Here is a 20,219-nt window from a genome sequence, read left to right as displayed (position 1 = left end):
TTAGCAAAACAACAAATGAAGACCAGCAGCACTGATTTTTACTATAAAGGAAACTATCACATTAACAGATATTCAATAACAATTCCAGTTTATTGTTGTATGTGCAGAACTTTCACAAAATCAACATTTCATAAAAACATAGAATATGATAGCAGATAAGGATCATAAGTCTCATCTGGCTTACTCAGTTTCCTTCAGATACAATATCATAGACACTACTTGATCTCTTGCTTAATTAGCCTTCATTTCCTTACAACCAAGGATCATTTGTGTTTAGCCCATACTTTTTGAATTCTGTTACCACCTTCACTGTCAGAGAAAGGCTTCCCTTGTTTAAAAGCAATCAAAGCAGGATTTTTCCTCCAAAACATTTTTATGGTGTTTTGGTGACTAAAAAGTAAATTGGAGGAATTATTCAATATCTGGTAATATGGCATCTCATTAGTAGATTTTAATTTTGCAAGAAGTTGAAATCAGCAATGTTTTTGGAGGAGTAGCCTACTGGTTAGAGCAGTGGGCTGAGAACCAACCAACATTCAACTCTTACTTCTCCTGCTGACACTCATTGTGACCTTGGACAAGTCAATTCAGCCTCCATTACCTTAAATACCAACTTAGATTATAATACTTCTAGGGCATAGACCTACCCATTGTATCTGAATTTGTAATTCACCTTGAGCAGGGGTGCATAAAGGTGAGTAATTAAATTAAAAAATAAATCCAGATGTAGAATATACATTGTATAACAAAAAAACGAATTCCTTTGACTAAAAATATAAATATGAGTTTTTCTAATAGACCCTTTCTCCCTCTTCTCCCTTCTGCAGCTTCCAAGGGGAAATTACCTATCAAATGGATGGCTCCAGAATCAATCAATTTTAGACGTTTTACCTCAGCTAGTGATGTATGGATGTTTGGTAAGTGCATGTGCTAAGGTTAAATGGAGAGAAAAATAAAGATAAGCATTCATTTTTGTTTTAATAATTAAGAGAAATGCATTCATAAAGTGAACTAAAATGATCTTACCAAATATAGATATTGACAATATTACTATCTAAAAGTCATTATCCTTGATATAAAAAGTTTATGGGAATTATTGGATATAAAATTTGTACTATGCAATTACACTCAAAGAAGAATACCATGTATATAATGAGATGTGAAAGTTCAGCCATCAGCATGAATGAAACAAGATGTCTCAATGTGAAAAAGACATGATAAAAATTGCATTGAGATCTAGTAAGTGAAACAAAATAGTTATTAGTCTAAATCAACACTAAAAAGGGAAAAAACTGTTTCAAACTAATACCAAAAAAGTGGAGATAGTTACATATCAGAGAAAATCTAAAAAAAAGTCACAAAAAAAAACTCATTAACAAAGAAATTTCTTATTGTCACATAACCATAATGAGGCCAATATTCAGCATTATTTAGCAGGATAAGTAAAGATTCATCCAACTAGATGGCAGCTGAATATCCAGTCCCATTCAGCAGCTGTCACTTAGCCAGATACCTACTTATCCAGCTAAGTTGTTAGAAGGATAAGTGGTGCTTGGGATATGGGTGTTCTGGAGAAGAGCTACTTATCCAGCCAGCATAGCCAGATAGGTAGCAATATTCAAACTTATTCAATTATGTTAGCCGGATAAGTTAGAGCTGCTAAATAGAAGGTCTAAAGTTAGCCAGATAAAACTTACCTGACTAACTAACAATTTCATCAGGAATATTCGATGGCATAGCTATGCTGCTGAATATCCCTGGTAAGTTAGCTAACTTACTGAGAGTACAAAAAGTGAAAGGCAACTATTCCAAATTCATAAAAAAGTCCAAACACAATGATTGAACTTATAGGAAAACATAAAATGAGATGGCTGAAATAAAGGCAAAACGCACAGGGGCGGATTTTAAAAGGCGCGTGAATAGCCTACTTTTGTTTGCGCTCCAGGCGCAAACAAAAGTACGCTGGATTTTAGTAGATACGCGCGGAGCCGCGCGTATCTGCTAAAATCCTGGATCGGCGTGCGCAAGGCTATCAATTACGTATAGCCGGCGCGCGCCGAGCCGCGCAGCCTACCCCCGTTCCCTCCAAGGCCGCTCCGAAATCGGAGCGGCCTCGGAGGGAACTTTCCTTTGCCCTCCCCTCACCTTCCCCTCCCTTCCCCTACCTAACCCACCCGCCCGGCCCTGTCTAAACCCCCCCCTTACCTTTGTCGGGGGATTTACGCCTCCCTCTGGGAGGCGTAAATCCCCGCGCGCCAGCAGGCTTCCTGCGCGTCGGGCCGCAACCTGGGGGCGGGTACGGAGGGTGCGGCCACGCCCCCGGACCGCCCCGGGCCATAGCCACGCCCCCGTACCCGCCCCCAAAACGCTGCCGACACGCCCCCGAAACGCCGCGACAACCGGGCCCGCCCCCGACACGCCCCCCTCGGAGAACCCCGGGACTTACGCGAGTCCCGGGGCTCTGCGCGCGCCGGGAGGCCTATGTAAAATAGGCTTCCCGGCGCGCAGGGCCCTGCTCGCATAAATCCGCCCGGTTGTGGGCGGATTTACGCGAGCAGGGCTCTGAAAATCCGCCCCACAGTGTTCAAGAAGTATAAAGGATACCAAAAAGAGGAACACAGGGAAGAATGCCTGGTGAAACTGAGGGAGACAAATCAGGAAAGCAAAAGGTCAAGTGGAGGAAAGGACTGCCAAAGAGGTAAAGTGAGGTGACAAACATTTTTCAGATATATCAGAGAAAGAATGGAGGCCCGAAGTGGGATAGTGAAATTGAAGGGTGACAAAGAGCAATGTGTGGAGAGAGAGAGAGGAAGAAATGATAGAAATATTAAACAAATACTTCAGTTCAGTATTCACAAAAGAAAACCCTAGAAAAAGGGCTGTTGGTGGTTGAAAAGACTGTAGATGGGGGTCGAGTAAACAAAACTCTGTTTTCAGAAGAGAATGTATAGGAAGAGTTAGGAAAACTGAAAGTGGACAAGGCCATGGGGCTAGATGAGGATACTCATCTCTGAGCTCAGAGATGATCTTGCGGATCCGCTGAAAGACTTGTTCAATAGATCCCTGGAAAAGAGTGGATGAAAAGAGTGGAGGAGTAGCCTAGTGGTTAGAGCAGTTGGCTATGAACCGGAAGACCAGGGTTTGAGTCCCGCTGTCGCTCCTTGTGACCTTGGGCAAGTCACTTACCCTCCATTGCCTCAGGTACAAACTTAGGCCTGGATTTTCTAAAATCGTAGGGCTTTGTGAATCGCACAGTGTTATCGCTGCCGGCTTTCGCACCCAATAGCACCATCGTGAAAGGTGGTGCTATTGGGCGCCCTACTGGCAGCGATAAGGGGTCTTACCTTATCGCCGCCAGTGAAGTTTCTGCAGCATCTGCCCCAACGCCACCCCGACTCCTACTCTTCCGGTGCCGACACCGCCCCGACTCCACCCTGATGTAGCTATCGCATGCGAAAATAACCCCCTTAGATTGTAAGCCCTCTGGGGATAGGAAAATACCTACAGTACCTGAATGTAATCCACTTTGAAGCGCTGTGAAAAGTGGAAAATAAAAAAATTAATAAAATAAACTGGAGTGTACCATGTGACTAGAGAAGAGCTGTGGTGGTCCCACTTCACAAGATTGGTAGCAGAGAGGAAGCTGAAAACTACAGGTTAGTCAGCATCACCTTGGTTGTGGTAAAATTAATATAGAGGCTGCTAAAGGAAAGGATTGTGAACTATCTACACTCTGGTGGGTTGCTGAACCCGAGGCAGCATAGATTCACTGGGGAAGATCCTGTTAGATCCAGGAAGATTGCTAGATATGATTTACTTGAATTTCAGCAAAGCTGAAGGAGGCTTGTGAATAAAATGAGAAACATGGGACTCAGTGCCAAGGTGGTGGAGTGGACTACAAACTGGTTGACTGACAAGAGACAGCGTGTAATGGTAAATGGAACATACTCTGTAGAGAACTATGTCAAGTGGCATGCCACAGAAATCTGTTTTGGGACCAGTTCTGTTCAGTATCTTTGGGAGTGACATTGCGGAAGGGATAGAAGGTAATGTTTGTCTATTTGCGGATGGTACTAAGATCTGAAGCAGAGTGGACACACTTGAAGGATTATGAAGAGATTGAAAAGTGATTTAAGGAAGCTTTAACAGTGGTCGAAGATATGGCCACTGGGATTCAATGCCAGGAAGTGCAGATCCATGCATTTGGAGTGCAGTAATCCAAAAGAACTGTATGTCTTGGGGGGGGGGGGGGGTGAAGGGCTGTTGTGCACGGAGCAAGAGAGGGACCATGGGGGTGATAGAGTCTAGCGATCTGAAGACGGCAAAGCACTGTGACAAGGCTATAGCCAAAGCCAGAAGAATGCTGGGCTGCATAGAGAGAAGATAACAGTAAGAAAAAGAGGTGATAATCCCCATGTACAGGTCCTTGGTGAAACCTCACCTGTAGTATTTTATTTATTTATTTGGACTCTTTTATATACCGAAGTATAGCAGGCTGCCTTCACTCCGGTTTACAGTTTTAACAACTTATTACAGATAACGCATAGTGAAACTGTGAACAAACAACTGGTTACATTTAAAGCATATAGCAATAGTGTATAAACAGGTATTAGAGTACAACCAGATAATTGGCCTTACTGTGTGTAAACAGTGTAAAGACAGATAAAGCTAAGCATATAACGTCATAACTTAAAGGAATCATCGAGCAGCTGGTGTATTTATAAGACTCTTGAATAGGTAAGTTAGGGGTAGAGAGGAAGAAGGATTCTCGGGAAACAGTGGGGGACAAAATTAATCAAAGGACACAAATTTAAAGTCAATGGGTAAGTGAGAAATGTCGTGGGGGGGATCACACAGAAAATTAGTTTAAGCATATCTGAGAGGGATGGCGTGTCTGAGAAAATGGGTTTGGTTTAACCAACTCCATCTGTGAATGTTTGTCTAAATATCCAGTACTGTGTTCATTTCTGGAAACCATAATCTCAAAAGGGACAGAGACAGAATAGAGACGGCCCAGAGAAGGGTGACCAAAATGGTAGGGGTTCTCCAACAAATGACTTATGAGGAGAGGTTGAAGGACATAAATATGTATACCCTGGAGGAGAGGAGGTGCAGGGAGATATGATACAGACCTTCAGATACCTGAAAGGTTTTAATGATGCACAAGCGACAAACCTTTTCTGTTGGAAAGAAATCAGTAGAACTAGGGGTCACGTAATGAAACTCCAGGAAGGATGATTCAGAATCAATGTCAGGAAATATTTCTTTATGGAGAGGGTGGTGGATGCCTGGAATGCCCTTCTGGAGGAGGTGGTGAAGACATAAACAGTGAAAGATTTCAAAGGGCCATGGGCTAAACACTGTGGAACCCTAAAGGCTAGAGCAGTGATTCTCAAGCAGTGTGTCGCCAAGCACCGGCAGGTGTGTTGTGGCTCCTGGTGTCCCACTGCCCCACTTGTGCTTCCCTTCTCCCCAGGGGCGGATTGGCCAATGCAGTTAGTAGGGGATAGCTGCCACCAGGGGCCAGGCCGGCAGTGGCTGAAGTGCGGAGAGACCCTGTGCGCCGCCGCCAGAGGCAAGACCAGTGGCGGCTGAAGAGTGGATAGACATTGCATGCCGCCGGAGGCTGATAAGTGGAGGCCAGGCTTATTGGGCCAAACAATGAGAAGAGGCTCTATGTGAGCTTCTGTGTTTGAGTGGCAGCTATGGGTTCCTGGGTGCATTTGTGAGAGCTTATGTGTGTGTGGTACAATAGGTGCGTGAGTGGCAGCTTTGTGTGTGTGTGTGGTAGAATGGGTGCGTGAGTGGCAGCTTTGAAGGTTGTGGTAGAATGGGAGCAAGAGCATTTGGGTGTGACTGAGAGCTTGTTTGTAAGTGAGAGAGCATGTGTGTGATTGAGAGAGAGACTGGACAGAGGTGATGTGTTTCTGTGAGAGAGAAGACAGACTGGTCAGGACGATGACTGGTGTGTATGTGTGTGAGAGAGACAGATTGGTCAGTGAGGAGACTGGTGTCTGTGTGTGAGGAAGAGAGACTGGACAGGGAGGTGACTGTGTGTGTGTGTGAGGAAGTGAGACTAGTTAGGGAGGTTACTGGTCTGCGTGAGACAGAGACTGTGTGTGAGTGACTGTTGTGGGCTGTGAGGACAGAGCTTCAGCAGCCACTGCTGCTTCTGGTGTGTGCTATTGGCCTGCAAGGGAAAGGAATAGGAGAGTTGCTGGAGAGGGTAAGTAAAGGTGACTTTTTAAGTTTATTTTTCTTGATTGACTGCCATTTTAATTATTGGATATTATGTGATGTGTCTGCTGTTTTGAAATATTTTATTGATGTTTGGACAAGTTTTAAAATTTTTTATGAGTTTTTAATTGTTGGATGTTATTCTGTTCATCGGATGTTTTGTAACATTTATTAGTATAGTTTTACAATTATTTCTGAGTAGGGATCTTTAGCAGCTTTGCTTGCTCTGTTTTCCTAATAGAGGGTGTATTAGTGTTTAGGGCCTGGTTAAATATTTGTAGTGTTGCCTTTTCATAGATAGGTTTGTTACTGTTTGAGTGTGTTCCATAATACAGGTTTAACTTTGTACGGGTTAGTTTGTGTGTATTATTATGTTAGGTGCTATATTTCTCACAGGACAAGCAGGATGGTAGTTTTCCCATGTGGGTGATATCATCTGATGGAGCCAATCACGGAATACTTTTGTCAAAGTTTCTAGAACTTTCACTGGCACCTACTGGGCATGCCCAGCATGGCAATAACCCTGCATCCAGCAGGGGTCTCCCTTCAGTCTCTCTTTTTTTGCCCAGCTATAGCCACGCGGAGTTTTGGAGCTCTCCACAGTTCCTGACTGGAATTTTTCCTCAGGAAATTTTCTTTAAAACTTGCAAAGGTTTATACCCCCTAGGGGTCTCCCTTCTTCACCGTCAAACACTGAGTCGTATGGTAAGTTTACCCCATTTTTCGGTCAGTTCCCGGTGGGGACCTCTGTGGGCCTTCTCGGCACCAACCACAACCAGTCAAAGGTTTTTGACGGCCATGATGGCGACGGGTTTTCGTCGATGCCCTGACTGTCCAAGAACTATGTCAATCTCAGACCCTCATATGGTTTATGTCTTATGTCTCGGACCGTCGCACGACACAGAGACATGTACCGATTGTGCCTAAATGACCCCGAAGGGCCGTAGGGCACGATTAGAAAAAATGGCGCTGTTACTTCAACGCCTGTCTCCACAGGCGCCATTGACTCGATCTCCAATGAAGCATCGATGTCGATCCGAGGCTGAAGACTCCCAATCGCTGTCTCAGTCCTCGGCATCTACGTCATCGATGCCGGAGTCAGGGAAAAGCGGAACGCCGAGAGAAGCACCGACACAAGCATCGAAGACCGGTGCCTTCCGCTTCCACAGCGTCGGTGGAGCCATCGACTGAACCACCGATGAAGACCCGGGCCGAGGAGCGTCCCGTGCCCTCGAAGCCAGGTGCACCGAAGCGTTCTGCGCCTTCGGTGGAAAGGGCTACCGAGACTCCACCAGGACTGGTGGGACCCTCTGGTATTGCTCGTGATGCCTCCCACTCCGGACCTGGGGCTCACCACCCCAGAGCTCTGAGAGGAATTGCACCGGACGGTGCAAGAGGCTGTGGTCCAGGCTATCCAAGGCCTCTCGCGACCACCGACACCAGCACCAGTGCCTGTGCGGAACCAGCACTGATACCTCCAATGCTGCTGCCTCTCCTGGACAAGCTGGATTTGCTCATTGGTGCCCTGCCGGGAGCACCGAGAAAATCACCGTTACCCATGGTTCCATTGACGCCCAACCCGCTTTCATTGGGAGGTGAGGATACGTCGACGCCGGAGCCAGTCCTGGGGCCATCGGGAGTACCACCACCGAGGCCACCAGTGAAGTCCCTTATGCCATCAGTGCCCTTGTGTCCGACACCGATACTGGATCTCGATTTCTTGATGCCAAGACCAGGTCCATCGATGCCGGCACCGATACCTGTATGACCTCGACCTCCGGCTGGAGAAATTCCAAGTTTTCCACTTGGACCACCGAGGGATGCAGGAGATCAACCTTGTGATCCCTGGACAGATGATTCAGCAGAATCCCAGGACTCAACGGAAGTTCCGTCGGAGCAGTCTCCTCCAGAAGATCTCTCCTTTATTAACTTTATAAAGGAGATGGCGGAGACTATTCCAGTCCAACTGCAGACGGAAGAGGATTCCAGGCATAAAATGCTGGAAGTGCTGCAATTCCTGGATCCCCCAAAAGAAATCATGTCCGTCCCAGTTCATGAGGTGCTGCAGGATTTGATGCAGCGCAGCTGGGAGCATCCTGGATCAGTTCCTCCAGTGAACCGTAAGACGGACTCTATTTACCTAGTCCAGCCTTCCCCGGGATTCCAGAAGACACAATTAGCTCATCAGTCGGTGGTGGTGGAGTCCGCCCAAAAGAAGGCCAAGTGTCCGAAGCCCCATTCCTTGGCACCACCTGGGAAGGAGCAGAAATTTCTCGACGCTTTAGGCCTCAGGGTATTTCACGGGGCCATGCTTATCTTGCTATTGCGACATATCAGCTATACATGACGCAGTACAGCCGTAACCTGTTTAAACAGTTGCAGGAGTTTGGAGAGTCCCTTCCAGAACAGCTTCAAGACCAGCTGAATTCCATTATAAAGAAGGGATTCAACGCGGGAAAACATGAGGTCCGATCGGCATACGATGTCTTCGACACGACATGCCGTTTATCTGTGGCTGGTATCAGCGCTCACTGTTGGGCTTGGCTAAAGTCCTCTGATTTCCGTCCTGAAGTAGAGGATCGTTTGGCCGACCTCCCATGCACAGGGGACAACCTGTTTGGAGATAAAATCCAATAGATGGTGGCCCAATTGAAGGACCATAGTGAAACACTTCAGCAGCTCTCGGTGACCCAGGCGGAGTTTTCAGCTTCCTCCAAGCGCCCGTTCCGACGTGACGCTAAACGGACGGCTTACAGGAACGAAAAGTATTATCCACTGGCGACTCGGGCTCGCCCGTCCCGGCCCTTCCAGAAGTCTATACCGCGCCAGCCTCGGGCTCAGAAAGCTCAGACTCCTGCCCAACCTGCTCCCGCAGCGGGATTTTGACTTCCACCTTCAGAGCGAAGACCATCCCCCGTTGCCCAATCTACCTGTAGGCGGCCGCTTATGCCACTTCTCCAAGTGGCTAAGCATCACCACCAACCGGTGGGTGCAATCAGTGGTCACTCAAGGCTACCATCTAAATTTCCTCTCTGTCCTGTTGGACAATCCACCTCGGCCGGGGTGGCCCTCTTCCGACACCTGTCATCAACTGCAACAGGAGGTATCCTCCCTGCTGCAAGCAAATGCCATAGAACCGATTCCTCTTTCCCAGAGGACATGGCTTCTACTCCCGATACTTTTTAATCCCAAAAAAGACGGGAGGAATTTGCCAGATATTAGACCTACGGGCCTTAAACAAACATCTTCGGAAAGAGAAATTTCGGATGGTAACCTTGGGCTCTTTGCTTCCACTTCTTCAACAAGGAGATTGGCTTTGTTCTCTCGACCTAAAAGACGCATACATGCACATCACAATTACCCCGTCTCATAGGAAATACCTCCGCTTCCTGGTCGGGAACCAACATTTCCAGTACAGGGTCCTTCCATTCAGCTTAGCATCAGCCCCTTGGGTTTTCACGAAGTGCCTGGCAGTAGTAGCAGCTGCATACTTAAGAAGACTGGGCACTCATGTCTATCCTTACCTGGACGACTGGTTGCTGAAAGCTCAATCTTCGGAAGGAGTTCTTCACTCCCTCCACCTTACAGTACGGCTACTACTATCATTGGGGTTTCTAATCAATTATCAGAAATCCCATCTGCCGCCGTCTCGGTTCCTCTCCTTTATCGGAGCGGATCTCGATACAATCCAAGCAAGAGCTTTTCTTCCCAGGGACCGAGCTCACACACTGACGTCGTTGGTGCGGGACATAAGATCTTGTCAAACCACGTCGACTCGTCATCTACTAGTCTTGCTGGGGCATATGGCGTCTTCGGTCCATGTTACCCCCATGGCTCGTTTAGCCATGCGAGTAACACAGTGGACATTAAAGTCGCAGTGGTCACAGGCACATCATCCAATGTCCAACCTTGTCCACATCACCAGGCAACTTCGTCTCTCACTGGCATGGTGGATCCGGGAATCCCATCTCCTTCAAGGTCTACCCTTCCAAGCTCCAGAACCTCAAATAGTTTTGACAACCGATGCTTCCACTTTGGGTTCGGGAGCATATGTCAACAACCTGCAGACTCAGGGAACCTGGTCAGCGGAGGAGTCACAACATCAAATAAACTTTCTGGAGCTCCGAGCAATCAGATATGCTCTCTCTTCATTTCGGGACTGTATGTCCAACAAAACAATCCTGATCCAAACAGACAACCAGGTAGCAATGTGGTACATCAACAAGCAAGGGGGAACCGGATCCTACCTCCTTTGTCAGGAGGTAGCACAGATTTGGGCTTTTGCTCTATCTCAAACCATGCTTCTCAGAGCGATCTACCTGGCGGGTGTGGACAATGTGCTGGCAGACTCTCTCAATTGGGAATTTCAGCCCCACGAGTGGTCTCTCCTGTAGTTGCGGACAGTCTATTCCGGAAGTGGGGGCGCCCAACCATCGATCTCTTCGCGTCTCTGCAAAATCACAAGGTGGATAACTTATGCTCTCTACATTGCAGTCGCCACATTCTACCTTGCGATACGTTCGCCCTGTCCTGGAAGGAAGGCCTCCTTTATGCCTACCCACCACTTCCTCTCATCAGCAAGACTCTCGTGAAGCTATGCACGGACAGGGCTCTAATGATTCTCATAGCCCCCTACTGGCCACGATAGGCTTGGTTTCCCATCCTTTGGGATCTCTCACTGCATCCACAGATTCCTCTAGGCTCGGACCCATCCCTCATATCTCAGAGGAACGGCCAATTGCGCCACCCCAACCTTTAGGCCTTGTCACTGACGGCTTGGATGTTGAAAGGTTGATCCTACAGCCTCTCAGTCTTTCGGAATCTGTATCTCAAGTCCTGGTAGCTTCACGAAAGCCTTCTACTAGAAGGTCTTATCATTCGAAATGGAAAAGATTTTTGTTGTGGTATACTTCAAAGGACTTAGATCCTTTTACATGCCCCACGAATCAGTTTTTAGACTACCTCTGGCATCTTTCGGAGTCGGGTTTACAAACCTCCTCCATCAGTGTGCATGTCAGTGCGGTGGCCGCCTTCCATAGGGGTACAGGGAATGTCTCTATCTCGACACAGCCCATGGTGGTGCGCTTTATGAAGGGCTTGCTTCACCTAAAGCCTCCTCTCTATCCATCAGCCTCGTCTTGGGACCTTAATGTGGTTTTAGCACAGCTCATGAAACCTCCGTTTGAGCCTCTGCATTCCTGCGAGTTGCGGCATATCACTTCGAAGGTCATTTTCCTTCTGGCGTTAACGTCTGCTCGCAGGATCAGTGAGCTGCAGGCGCTGGTTACATACCCTCCTTACACGAAATTTCATGATCGGGTGGTCCTTTGCACTCATCTTAAATTTCTACCGAAAGTGGTATCTGAGTTTCATTTAAATCAATCCATAGTGCTGCCTACTTTCTGTATTCCTTGGACTGAAAACGTGCGCTTGCCTTTCATTTGGAACGCACTGCAGGTCATAGGAAATCCACCCAGCTCTTTGTTTCCTTTGATAAGCTTAAGCTGGGAACCCCGTTCGGAAAGCAGACCCAGCGGACTGCATTTCCTTCTGCTATCAGCAAGCAGGCCTTCCGCTTCAGGATCGAGTTAAAGCGCACTCCATTAGGGCTATGGCATCGTCATAAGGTTGCACACCTTCGTTCTGTAACTCTCATTGATATCTGCAAAGCTGCAACCTGGAGTTCTCTTCATACCTTTGCAGCACGCTATTGCATAGACAAGGCTGGTACACAAGATTCTATCTTTGGCCAGTCTGTTCTACACAATCTATTCTCAGCGTAATATCCAACTTCCTTCTACACCTGCTGTGATATTCAGGCTGCCCGTATACCATAGAATCACCCCTGTTGTTGTGCCTGTTGCACGTCTTTGGGTGTTTTCGGTAAATGCGCGGGCATCCTCAGCTTGTTATTCACCCACATGTGAGGACTACCATCCTGCTTGTCCTGTGAGAAAGCAGAGTTGCTTACCTGTAAAAGCTGTTCTCACAGGACAGCAGGATGTTAGTCCTCACGAAACCTACCTGCCACCCCACGGAGTTGGGTACGCTTGCGATTTATGTTATTTTTCGCACTATGCTATACATAAGACTGAAGGGAGACCCCTGCTGGATGCAGGGTTATTGCCATGCTGGGCATGCCCAGTAGGTGCCAGTCAAAGTTCTAGAAACTTTGACAAAAGTATTTCGTGATTGGCTTCATCAGATAATGTCACCCACATGTGAGGACTAACATCCTGCTGTCCTGTGAGAACACCTGTTACAGGTAAGCAATTCTGCTTTCTCTTTCCATTTCTCCAGGTTTGCACTGCATGCAGAGTGACTGTTTTAGTTTTCCATTCCAGTTTGTCTCCAAATTTATAATTTGTGGTCTTTCTGTACTTGGTGAAGGTCAGTTCTGGGTGTGTGACTGAGGTGAGGTATTTTACTAGCATGTAGGCATTTGTATCAATCTTATTTGTTGTGTTTTCTCAATAGGACATGTATTAGTGGTAAATTACTCTCTTTTCATAAGGAGGGGTATTGTGCCTGCCAGTAAAGAGAGTTTTGCTTTTACTGAGATGTCATTAGAACCAGAATATCTTTTTCTGTATATGGTGAGTTGTACAGGTAATGCCCTAGTTCTGCTCTGCACCCATTGTTGGGGGTTGAGGGGGTTCCTGAGGATGCAGAATGTATATTTACATTTTTCCTCATGACGGTCACATATTCAGTGTGTCATGCATATGAGAACCATCTGTCAGGTGTGTCCCGGCCGAAAAAGGTTTGAGAACCACTGCGCTAGAGGAAAGAAAAGAGAGCATGGGGGTAACTTGCTGGTGTGGTTATTACCCTTAACCAGTAAGCCTTCATACTGTTGATGCAACTCCATTACTGCCCTCTGCTTCAACGGCAGGAGGAAAAAAGGAAAAGGGGAATTGCATTCAAATAGCTACCAACAACTACATTGAATTTTACAGTCTGGAAAAACAAATAAGCATAGGGTTAACTTGCTGATGCAGTTGTTACTACCCTTAACCAAATAAGCCTGACACTTTTTATGCAACTCCAACATTGCTCTCTGCTTCTACGGCAAGAGGTAATGGGGAATTAGACTCAGACAGCAACCAACAAGTACCCTGACTTTGACGGTCAGGGAAACTTATGTATGGGAGTGACCTGTATATCACAGCAGATGCTACCATAAGCTTGCTAGGCAAGCATTTGCTCCTTTTCTGCTGTCATTTCTATGTTTCTATGAATATCTGGGCACATAAGCGGAAACCCTGGACATCATGCGATGCCCCCAGACAGAGGATGCAAACATCATGAAGATCAGTGATCGATATGGTCCTCTGGTACTGGGGACAGCGTTGAAAACCAAACGTGGCCATGACGGGGCGAAAGAAAAGGAAGGAAGGCTGGAACGATGGCGGATGTCAGTGGCTGGCAGCACTGAGGCACCGTCACCACGGGGGTATCAACTGTGAAAAGACCCTAAACGCTGAAATCCCTGACTGAGGACGCTACAGAGAGGCATCAAGAGGGAACTGGCAATGGACCTGAAGAAAATGAATGCGAAAAATCGTGAAAAATTGAAGCCAAGTTTTAGAGCTCAATCAAACCGTGAGGCTCACAGCTCCGTGGAAAAAAAAGTTTGAAGAGGGATGTCACGAGGACGTGTGGTATAGGGATGTCACGAGGACGTGTGGTATAGGGCATGCTGGGCATGCTCAGTGTGCCTAGTCAAAGTTTCTAGAAACTTTGATATAAATTTTCCACATTGGGCTCCATCTGATGATGTCCCCCATGTACAAGGACTACCATCCTGCTTGTCCTTGGAGAATATCCCATGCCTTTTTGAAATCATTTACTACTTTTTTCTTCACCAACTCTTCCCAGAAGGGCATTCCCGGCATCAACCATCCTGTCCGTGAAGAAATATTTCCTGACATTGGTTCCAAGTCATCCCCCTGAAATCTTATATCATGACCCCTAGTTCTACTGTTTACTTTCCTCCAGAAAAGAATTGAGGAACATGCATCATTAAAACCATTCAGGTATCTGAAGGTCTGTATCATATCTCCCCTGCATATCCTCTCTTCTAGGGTATGCATATACAGATCTTTTAGCCTCATAAATCTTCCAGTACAGACTTCACACATTTCACTCTCTCTACTCCTTTCAGTGTGCCTACTCTGTCACAGATCTTAATATCATCTGCAAATAGACGCCGGTTAAATTTTCCTCCACTTGCCTTTGTTAAACCCTTGATCCAAGTTTGATTCACCCCTGTTCAATGAAATGCACTATTATGCAATGGTTTTGTTATAATGTAAACCGAGGTGATTTGTAACCTGTTACATGAACTTCAGTATATAAAAATGCTAAATAAATAAATAAATAACTTTACCTTCTATCCCTTCCACAATGTTGCTCACAAAGATATTGAACAGAACCGGTCCCAACACCGATCCTTGTGGCACTCCACTTAACACTCCTCTCTTCAGAGTAGGTTCCATTTACCATCACAAGCTGTCTTCTGTGTGTCAACCAATTTGTAATCCATGCCACCACCTTGGCTCTCACTCCCATATCAAATCACCTGTACTGGAAGATTTATGAGGCTAAAAGATCTGTATATGCATACCCTAGAAGAGAGGATATGCAGGGGGGAGATATGATACAGACATTCAGATACCTGAATGGTTTTAATGATGCATGTTCCTCAATTCTTTTCTGGAGGAAAGTAAACAGTAGAACTAGGGGTCATGATATAAGATTTCACAAAGAAGCACAAAGAAGAATATCTGGTAGAACTGAGGGAGACAAAGAAATTAATCAAGATGGCAAAAAGTCAAACGGAAGAGAGGATTGCCAAAGAGGTAAAGAGTGGTAACAAAACATTTTTCAGATACATCAGTGAAAAGAGAAAAGTTCAAAGTGGTATAGTGAAATTGAAAGGTGGAAAGGATCAATGTGTGGAGAGAGACGAAGAAATGGCAAAAATATTAAATGAATACTTCAGTTCTGTGTTCACTAAAGAGGACCCTGGAGAAGGACCGTCACTAGTTAACAAGAAACTAGAGGGGAATGGAGTAGATGTAACTCCATTTACAGTAGAAAATGTATGGGAAGAGCTGGTGAAACTGAAAGTGGACAAAGCCATGGGGCCTGATGAAGTTCATCCCAGAATACTGAGGGAGCTCAGAGATGTGCTGGCGGGTCCGCTGTGTGACCTGTTCAATAGATCCCTAGAAACGGGAGTGGTGCCGAATGATTGGAGGAGAGCGGTGGTGGTCCCGCTTCACAAGAGTGGGAACAGAGAAGAGGCTGGTAACTACAGACCGGTTAGCCTCACTTCGGTGGTGGGAAAAGTAATGGAGTCACTGTTAAAAGAGAGAATAGTGAACTATCTACAGTCGGGAGAATTGCTGGACCAGAGGCAGCATGGATTCACAGGGGAAGATCCTGTCAGACAAATCTGATTGACTTTTATGATTGGGTAACCAAGGAATTGGATCAAGGAAGAGCACTCGATGTCATCTACTTAGATTTCAGCAAAGCTTTTGATACGGTTCCGCACAGGAGACTGGTGAATAAAACGAGAAGCTTAGGAGTGAGTGCTAAGTTGGTGACCTGGATTGCAAACTGGTTGACGGACAGAAGACAATGTGTGATGATAAATGGAACTCTCTCTGACGAGAGAGCGGTTTTAAGCGGTGTACCACAGGGATCGGTGTTGGGACCGGTCCTTTTCAATATCTTCAATCTAAAAGGAGCAATTACCAAGGCAACTAATCTATATGTTAGAAAAGTAAAGAAAAGCAAAAGAAAAATGAAACCTATCTGGTTCTCAAAGGAGGTGGCTGACAAAATAAAAGCTAAAAGCTAAAAGAGCAGCGTTCAAGAAATATAAAAGATCCCAAAGGGAGGAGCACAAAGAAGAATATCTGGTAGAACTGAGGGAGACGAAGAAATTAATCAAGACGGCAAAAAGTCAAGCGGAAGAGAGGATTGCCAAGGAGGTAAAGAGAGGTGACAAAACATTTTTCAGATACATCAATGAAAAGAGAAAAGTTCAAAGTGGTATAGCGAAATTGAAAGATGGAAAGGATCAATGTGTGGCAGAAATATTAAATGAATACTTCAGTTCTGTGTTCACTAAAGAGGAACCTGGAGAAGGACCGTCGCTAGTTAACAAGAAACTGGAGGGGAGTGGAGTAGATGTAACTCCATTTACAGTAGAAAATGTATGGGAAGAGCTGGAGAAACTGAAAGTGGACAAAGCCATGGGGCCTGATGAAATTCATCCCAGGATGCTGAGGGAGCTCAGAGATGTGCTGGCGGGTCCGCTGTGTGACTTGTTCAATAGATCCCTAGAAACGGGAGTGGTGCCGAGTGATTGGAGAAGAGCATTGGTGGTCCCGCTTCACAAGAGTGGGAACAGAGAAGAGGCTGGTAACTACAGACCGGTTAGCCTCACTTCGGTGGTGGGAAAAGTAATGGAGTCACTGTTAAAAGAGAGAATAGTGAACTATCTACAGTCGGGAGAATTGCTGGACCAGAGGCAGCATGGATTCACAGGGGAAGATCCTGTCAGACAAATCTGATTGACTTTTTTGATTGGGTAACCAAGGAATTGGATCAAGGAAGACCACTCGATGTCATCTACTTAGATTTCAGCAAAGCTTTTGATACGGTTCCGCACAGGAGACTGGTGAATAAAACGAGAAGCTTAGGAGTGAGTGCTAAGTTGGTGACCTGGATTGCAAACTGGTTGACGGACAGAAGACAATGTGTGATAGTAAATGGAACTTTCTCTGAAGAGAGAGCGGTGTTAAGTGGTGTACCGCAAGGATCGGTGTTGGGACCGGTCCTGTTCAATATCTTTGTGAGCGACATTGCGGAAGGGATAGAAGGTAAGATTTGTCTTTTTGCGGATGACACTAAGATCTGCAACAAAGTGGACACGCCGGAAGGAGTGGAGAGAATGAGACGGGATTTAAGGAAACTGGAAGAGTGGTCGAAGATATGGCAGCTGAGATTCAATGCCAAGAAGTGCAAAGTAATGCATATGGGGAATGGAAATCCGAATGAACTGTATTCGATGGGGGGGGAAAGGCTGATGTGCACGGAGCAGGAGAGAGACCTAGGGGTTATAGTGTCTAATGATATGAAGTCTGCGAAACAATGCGACAAGGCGATAGCAAAAGCCAGAAGAATGCTGGGCTGCATAGAGAGAGGAATATCGAGTAAGAAAAGGGAAGTGATTATCCCCTTGTACAGGTCCTTGGTGAGGCCTCACCTGGAGTACTGTGTTCAGTTCTGGAGACCGTATCTACAAAGAGACAGAGACAAGATGGAAGCGGTACAGAGAAGGGCGACCAGAAAGGTGGAGGGTCTTCATCGGATGTCATACGAGGAGAGATTGAAGAATCTGAATATGTACACCCTGGAGGAAAGGAGGAGCAGGGGTGATATGATTCAGACCTTCAGATACTTGAAAAACTTTAACGATCCAAAGACAACGACAAACCTTTTCCGCCAGAAAAAAATCAGCAGAACCAGGGGTCACGAGCTGAGGCTCCAGGGAGAAAGACTAAGAACCAATGTCAGGAAGTATTTCTTCACGGAAAGGGTGGTGGATGCTTGGAATGCCCTTCCGGAGGAAGTGGTGAAGTCCAAAACTGTGAAGGACTTCAAAGGGGCGTGGGATAAACACTGTGGATCCATCAAGTCTAGAGGGCGTGAATAAAGTGGAGGCAGCAAAACACTGCACGGAGCGGCAGTAGCCACAGAGGCATTCAAACACTGCACGGAGCGGCAGTAGCCACAGAGGCATTCACGGAGCGGGATGCCAGTGGCCAGTAGTTATTGTTCCACCTTCACGGAGCGGAAGGATGGAGGGCTACTATCTCCAAAAAAAAAATAAAAAAAACAAACAAAAAATAATAACAGGGGTGGGTAAGAGTATGGGGCAAGGGTGTGGCCTGCTTGTTACAGCAGTTGCTACCCCTAATTGAGCTGGATGTCACTTGGATGCAGATACGGCGCTGCTCTCTAAATTGGGGGTGGGGTGGACGGGAATTAGGGCTGGAGGGTACTGGAAGCCAATAGTAACAGGTGGGAGAGAGAAAAAGGGAAATAAAAATGGATAAAGTGCGTAGCTTGCTGGGCAGACTGGATGGGCCGTTTGGTCTTCTTCTGCCGTCATTTCTATGTTTCTATGTAAGGGAGGCTGCACAACAGGCTGAACCAGGGCACGGAGAGCTTGTGAAACAGGCGAAACTGTGACATATTTCTTTTCTAAAGGTTTCAAATTTGCCCCCTTCTCTTGCCCCCTCCATAAATCATTCCACACAAATGTAGTTTCTCATATCACTGTCTAGATATTCATATCAGGCCAATGGTTGTGCAGTTCTAAGCAATTGAATTTAACCTTATACATTTCCTATGGGCAGATTTGCCAATTTGTCCCCTCTACATCACTCCCAAACTTTAAAAACTAGAATGGTCACATGTCCGCCCAAGACTCTACCTCCACACAGAGTTTGGTTCAGCTCGATCTAACCAATTAAAAGTTATTATAGGAAGGGGGACACAGGCATTTAGTACCATCTGATTGTGTTGATTATTTTGTTGGAATTTAATTTAATTTAATTTTTGTTTTGTTTATTGTTTTATATTGTGTTTTATTAATGTACACTGCTCTGACCAGGTATGATATCTGATATAGTGGTTTATAAGAATCTAGAAATAAATAAAATAAATAAATGCCTCTTTATATAGAAGCAAAGCTAAAAAAGTGCACAGGCTTAATTTGAACATTAACATGCAAAATTTTCCTCTCACTATGAAGTGGGAATCTGCCCCTAACCTCTGGGTTAAATGTTTAACACCATTTGATGAGACATCTTCCCGGTTTAGAAAATGTTTGTTGTTTCAGGTCTGTAAAGATATATAATACCAAAAATGTACATGAAGGATTACCACGACCTCTGTCATTTGTTAAATTGTGTAATAGTTTATCTGTTCCTCTCCCCAACCTTATTTCCTTACTCTTGGTCAATGTCCAATGACCTATTAATAATTTTATCATTGAGCATGCTCCTGATATAGTTTGTCTAACTGAAACATGGCTACTAAATACTGATATTGTACTTCTAAACCAGCTCTCTTTAAACTGTTATCAGACCTTTTATCTCAATCTTTCCCTGATCAGAGGTGGTGGACTCTAGATTCTGAGTAAGGAAACTCTTCAGATGTTGGTTATCTTTACTAATAGTTCCCATAACTTAGAAGTATTAGTCATAACTAATGAAGATTGGGGAATTTGTTTAATCTATGCCCCTCCTGCAATTATTAGTAAAGACCCTACAGTTATTGCTAATATCCTTGTTTAATGCTGATTTTAAAGAACTCCTAATTCTAGGGGACTTTAATATTCACGTAGATGCCTCTCCTCCCTCAGACAGTTGCCAAATCTTCCTAGCCACCATGAAAGCTTTAGGTGGCAACAAATAGTCTCTCAGGCAACTCATAAGTTTGGTCACTGACTAGACCTGATCTTTATAAAATCTAATTCTTCCTTATTTTCTAATGATTTATTAAATTTTACACCGGTGCCTTGGTCAGACCATTTTTTAATTCATTGTCAAACAGAAGCCTAAGAGAGACATTTCAAAATGTGTAATTAAGAAACGAAGTAGATTTGAATCTGAAGCACTTGGTAGTGTTTTCCTACCAAAGCTTTATGAGATATCCTCTGACAATGTTTCGAATGCATTGGCAATCATCACTTATTTCTGCTCTAGAAGTGATTGCCCCCCAAAAAAGAGGTATTAGCCGAAAGAGTATGTAAAGCCCATGGTTTACCCCAAATCTGGTACAGTTAAAATGTAATGTATGTTAACTAGACCGTCGCTGGCATAAGAACTGATTGGAGCATGATGGGCAATTTCCTAGCGTGTAGACAGATGGACTCTGGATCAGGGGGTTAT

The 20,219-nt window shown here is 45.4% G+C and overlaps 1 protein-coding gene across 23 annotated transcripts in view; it reads left to right on the top strand.

Moving 5' to 3' along the window:
- The window catches only part of PTK2 (protein tyrosine kinase 2), a 1,447,287-nt gene that overhangs the window by 1,066,312 nt on the left and 360,756 nt on the right, over window positions 1-20,219 (top strand). For all 23 annotated transcript variants that reach the window (XM_029592091.1, XM_029592099.1, XM_029592089.1 and 20 more), the window contains one exon: window positions 828-917. In XM_029592091.1, the coding sequence (XP_029447951.1) occupies window positions 828-917 (90 nt within the window). The remainder of the gene's footprint in view (window positions 1-827; window positions 918-20,219) is intronic.

Source organism: Rhinatrema bivittatum, chromosome 2 (genome assembly GCF_901001135.1).
Source record: "Rhinatrema bivittatum chromosome 2, aRhiBiv1.1, whole genome shotgun sequence".
Lineage (NCBI taxonomy): Eukaryota > Metazoa > Chordata > Amphibia > Gymnophiona > Rhinatrematidae > Rhinatrema > Rhinatrema bivittatum.
This window is presented reverse-complemented; position numbering and strand designations above follow the sequence as displayed.